The sequence below is a fragment of the Lolium perenne genome, chromosome 2, assembly GCF_019359855.2.
Source record: "Lolium perenne isolate Kyuss_39 chromosome 2, Kyuss_2.0, whole genome shotgun sequence".
Classification (NCBI taxonomy): Eukaryota; Viridiplantae; Streptophyta; class Magnoliopsida; order Poales; family Poaceae; genus Lolium; species Lolium perenne.
In genome coordinates, this window is record NC_067245.2 from 158,979,709 (window position 1) to 158,985,021 (window position 5,313).

Sequence of the window (5,313 nt, forward strand, 5' to 3'; positions counted from 1 at the left end):
AGTTGATGGTGATGGCTCCGGGGGCACTTCCCCGTCCCGGCAGGGTGCCGGAACAGAGACTTCTGTCCCCCGAAACTTGGTTTCGGCGATGAGGGCGGCTACAAAACTTTTCGTGGACGGAGGGTCTGGTCCCTGGGGTTTTACCGATACGAGTAATAAATAGGCGGAAGGGCGGAGCAAACGAGGCGACGAGGCGCCACTACATGGGCCAGGCGCGACCAAGGGTGGGGCCGCGCCTGCCCTATGTACTGCCACGTGGCAGACCTCCTGAGCGTGTCCTTCTGGCTCCGTCTTTGTCCCGGAAAAATAAGACTCTGGGCTTTGTTTCGTCCAATTCCGAGAAACTTTCATGTACAACTTTTCTGAAACACAAAAACAGCAGAAAACGGGAACTGGCACTGCGGCACTACGTTAATAGGTTAGTCCCAGAAAATGCTAAAAAGTGTGGAAAAGTGCACATAAAACATATAAGAATTGTAACAAAACAAGCATGGAGCATCAAAAATTATAGATACGTTTGGGACGTATCAGTAACCAGGGTGGGAATTAGTCCCGGTGGCGCGTCTCCCACCTAGGGTTTCATTGAGACTACGGCGGCGGAGATCAACAACACATAAATAGAGAGTCAGCAGGCCGCCGTCGGTGGAGATCAGAGGGAGAAACGCTTTCGGAATCGCCTCGGGTGGACTCCACCCCCCTCCGGTGTGGTCATCATCATCATCTTCATCAACATCATCAGCACCATCTTCATCTACACCTTTGTAATCTCTTGGCAAACATTATGTGTATTGCAATATATCAATTTCTCATGGTATTTTGTGTCTCCATGTCTTTGTTTGAGTAGTGACTTATTCATGGCAATTGTGAGATAGTTTGTGATGGTTGCATATAAGTATTTGTCATCTTCTATGATGATCTCTTGTACTGATATATGAGTGCACACATATGTTGGGGAATGCCTGAGGTTATCACCGTCGCGTGATAATAGGAGGAGGAACAACTAGAGCTTGACAGAAACCATGTCCCTATTCTTAGATTCATGTTGTATTAATTCATGGTCCATCAACATGGGTATAACTATGGTAACTTTAAACTTACATCGGTGGTTGGACTTTATGTCTTAATAATTTTCTTGTTTGTTTTAGTTGGCCTTGGGATCAATCACTAGCGGTGTATTTGCTCATGTTTATGGTTGCACCAATCTATTGCTCCTCTATAGAAGAAACACTAAAAAGACTATACTAAACTTCACTAATTATGACAAACATACAAATGAAATAGCATTTTCGTGAACAATTACTCCCTTGCTCCACTTCATATCACTTTACATTTCTTGCATTGGTTTCACTTCTTGCATTTTAATTTCAGCACATATAGTTTTATAGTAGAAACCTCTTCACACACACAAACACACTATAGCCTAGCTTTGCATATAAGGCCACATAAGTGGTTTATAGGGCTTTAGAGAACAGTTCACCTTTAGCTCCTCGTGGGTTTGACACTCAAATACTTATCGAATTTTACTACAGTGATCTCCTGCACATAGGGGTTATCACACGCGTAAGAGCATCCACAATGCATTAGCCCTTAGTTAGGCGCTTAAGAATAAAAATAAATCAATAAAATAGGATAATGTAGCGAAGTGCCCATACCACGCAACTCCCGGCTCTTCGTTTAGACGCGAATCAGCGCTCTCAGCCACCTCCGATATATTTGCTGAAAGAAAATATCTACCTAGCGTTGGGAGAAGAACTCACCAGGGATTGGAGCACGTAACTACCGATGCAACAAGATTATTGATCCTAGCGCCCCTTTCTAAGCACTGCATTGTGGGTGCTCTAAGCGGCGTAGAGCCGTGTGGCTGGTGCCGGGCGCCAGCCACGCCGCCACGGTCACAGAAAGAAGAGACGATTCAGGTAAAGGAGAAAACTTTTCACAGAGTTTTGGTAGGATCTCAATTTAATACTTCTTCCATCTAAAAAAAGGTGTCTTAATTTTATCTCGATAGAGATATATCTCTAACTAAAATACATCTAGATATATCTGAATTTGGACAAAAGTAAGATACAGTACATAATTTTTAGACGGATGTAGTAGTAAAGTGATGATCAAGTTGGCAAAGTAAGAGGAGAATTGGTCGCAAAATAAGGTCGCAAAAAGAAAGTAAGAGGAGAATTTGATCTTGCATAAAGCTTTTTCTTAGATGGATCTAGCATACAGCTTGGTATTATGGTATAGTACAGAACACGGAATACAATCAAAACTTGTTTATTTGTGGAGAACGTCTTTGTTTTCTGGCTGGGAGTACTTCCCTACCTATATATAACCGGTGCCCTTTAATTTCAATCCATTGTCGTCCATCTGAAATCATCGGAATTCCTACCCTTATATATACGTCAGCTGTCCAAATCCGTTTCGATCAAAGGTATAGCTTTCCATATCCTTTCGAGCAAAGTATTGGCTTTCCAAATCCTTTATCGAAGCCGGCACGGACACGTCACATGAGTCCGAGGCGAGCTAAGATACGTACGCGCTCGCTCGCTCCTTTAAATTGCCAACCCCCCACGAGTCCACGATCGAGTTGCAACGTGTCTCAGATAAAACTGACTGGATTCCCGCGGCGATACCCACCTCTCCAGCAATATCTCGCGATCCCAACAACAACGAAACCGTGAAGTCGGCGCCCCACGACGTGATCTACGCGCCCCCCGGTCGAGATGTGCGCCCTCCCGAACTCGCCGCCGGCGTTGACCATCGACGTGCTCTTCGGGGACCGCTACGTACCGGTGATGATCACGTCGTCGCCGACCACGCCGTTCGCCTTCTCGCCGGCAACGGCCACGTACACGCCGCCAATGACGCCGCAGGTCTCCACGGCCTTGCCGGCGATGATGATGGCGGACAAGCAGTACTGGACGACGCACCCGACGGTGATGTCGCTGCCGATGGCGAAGTCGACCGCCCGGGCGGCCGGTAACGTGGTGGTGCGGCCGGTGTGGGCGCACAACCTGCGGGAGGAAGTCGAGCTGATCGAGTCGCTCCTGCGCCGCTACCGGTACGCCGCCGTCGACACGGAGTTCCCGGGGACGGTGTACCGGCCCAAGGTGCCCACGTACGCGCTCACGGCGGAGAAGAAGTACGCCCTGCTCAAGGCCAACGTCGACGAGCTGCACCTGATCCAGCTCGGCCTCACCCTGTTCGACGCGGCGGGCCGGCTCCCGGACCTCGGCACCGGCGTGCAGTACGTGTGGGAGTTCAACTTCCGGGAGTTCGACGTCCGGCGCCACCGCCACGCGCAGGAGTCGATCGCGCTGCTCAGGTCCAAGGGCGTGGACTTCGACCGGACGCGCCGGGATGGCATCGACGCGGCGGCCTTCGGCCCGCGCCTGCGCAAGCTGCTGCGCGGGGGCCTCGGGGACGCCGGCGTCATCACCTTCAGCGGCGCCTACGACCTTGCGTACCTCGTAAAGATGATGCTGGGCAGCGGGTACAAGCTGCCCGCCACGCCGGCGGAGTTCGAGAGCGTCGTCAAGGCCATGATCCGGAAGAGGCTGTACGACGTCAAGGAGATGGCGCGCCGCTGCCCCAGGGACATTGACCTCCGCGGCGGGCTGGACCGTGTAGCCGGGAAGCTCGACGTGAGGCGGGCAGTCGGGGAGGCGCACCAGGCCGGCTCCGACAGCCTGCTCACCTGCCAGACCTTCATCAAGATACGGGAGCGATATTTCGTCGGCGACGACGACCTCACGACCGTCGCCGGCATCGTGGCAGGGATCACGGCGTGCTGAAGCACCCTCTCTTTGTAAATAAATAGCTAGGATTCGCTCTTGTTGCTTTGCGATTAGTATTCTATACTAGGGACTAACTTATGGTGGTCTTTTCTTTAGGAAATTGATTAGGGATTTGTAAATAAATTTTGAATCTTCGTGACTTTTCGAGATAATCAACCAGCAAAGCAAATTTGGGAGTTTAGCAGTATACGGGTACTTGGAGAAGGTTTTTGTCGGCCAACTCCACGTCAACCCGCCCGGTTGATTGTTCTAACTTAGAGCATCTCTCCCCAAACCTGCAAGCCCTAAACAGCCGTATTTGGACTACCCAAACACATTTTGGAGGCCAAAAAACGATCACGCAGTTCAAACGTGGCAATATGCTGCGCGACCGTTTCGGTCTGCAACCAAAACCGAAAACAAAGAGTTTTGCAAAATATCACAATAAACCAATTAATACAATAAATGTTTCATAAAATACAATAATAAATAATAATCTGAATTATTACACAAATGCTTACTGTTATAGATTGCAAACAATACAAATTAGAACAAATGTTTTGAAACAATATGAATCAAATGATACAATAATAAATTGAATAAATGACAAATGGTTGGAAATATAAATAAATCCTAGTTGTCATGCCTCTGCCAATGGTGGCGAACGAGATCTTTCTGGAGTTGTTTTGCATCCTTGTTACCCTCAATCAGCCGGTATGTTTCAACAAAATATTGCACAATATCTAGATTTCTTGAAGGTTTGACCCGGGTGCCAACATTATCAAAGAAAAAAAATAAGTTCAAACCCCTCTCATCCTCGATGATCATATTGTGTAGAATCACACAGGTGGTCATGATATCCTTGAGTGTGTCCATATCCCAAAATCGGGCTGGTCCTCAGACTATTGCAAATCTAGCTTGCAAAACACCGAAAGCTCGTTCCATATCTTTTCGAGCTGCCTCTTGTGCTTTTGCAAACTTAGCTTCAGCTATGTTCCTAGGCTCTGTGATGGTTTCACAAATGTGGCCCAATCCGGGTATATACCGTCGGCAAGGTAGTACCCCATTGTGTACTCCCTCCTATTGATGGTGTAATTGCAAGCCGGGGCATCACCTTTAGCAAGCCGGGTAAGAAGATGAGATCGATGCAAGACATAGATATCATTGAGTGAACCGAGCAAACCAAAAAATTGTGTCAAATCCAAAGATCCTGCGATGCAACGGCCTCAAGAACGATTGTTGGTTCTTTGCTCCGGCCACAGTACAAGCCTTGCCAAGCTTTTGGACAATTTTTCCATGACTAGTGCATACTATCTATGCTGCCTAGTATGCCCGACCAACCCCGTTGTTCGTTCTCCGCCATTAATCTAGCGGTATCTTTCTCATTGGGAGCTCGAAGATACGTCAGCCCATACACACACATCATAACCTTGCAAAAACGACGGATAGACTCCATCATCGTATCTTCGCCTATGCGAAGATACTCATCGGCATAGTCCGCGGAATGCCATAGGCAAAGATGCGAATGACGGCGGAATTTTTT

At 48.2% G+C, this 5,313-nt stretch overlaps 1 protein-coding gene across 1 annotated transcript; it reads left to right on the forward strand.

Annotated features, from left to right (window-relative positions):
* Positions 1–2,603: 2,603 nt before the first annotated feature.
* Positions 2,604–3,895, forward strand: LOC127323431 (probable CCR4-associated factor 1 homolog 11). The gene has a single exon (XM_051351569.1). It carries the CDS (start codon positions 2,718–2,720, stop codon positions 3,786–3,788), a length of 1,071 nt encoding a protein of 356 aa, XP_051207529.1. The 5' UTR covers positions 2,604–2,717; the 3' UTR covers positions 3,789–3,895.
* The last annotated feature ends 1,418 nt before the right edge of the window (positions 3,896–5,313 follow it).

Bases quoted from the DNA above. Each gene is read 5' to 3' on its own strand.
- LOC127323431 (XM_051351569.1), top strand. From the start codon at position 2,718: ATGTGCGCCCTCCCGAACTCGCCGCCGGCGTTGACCATCGACGTGCTC.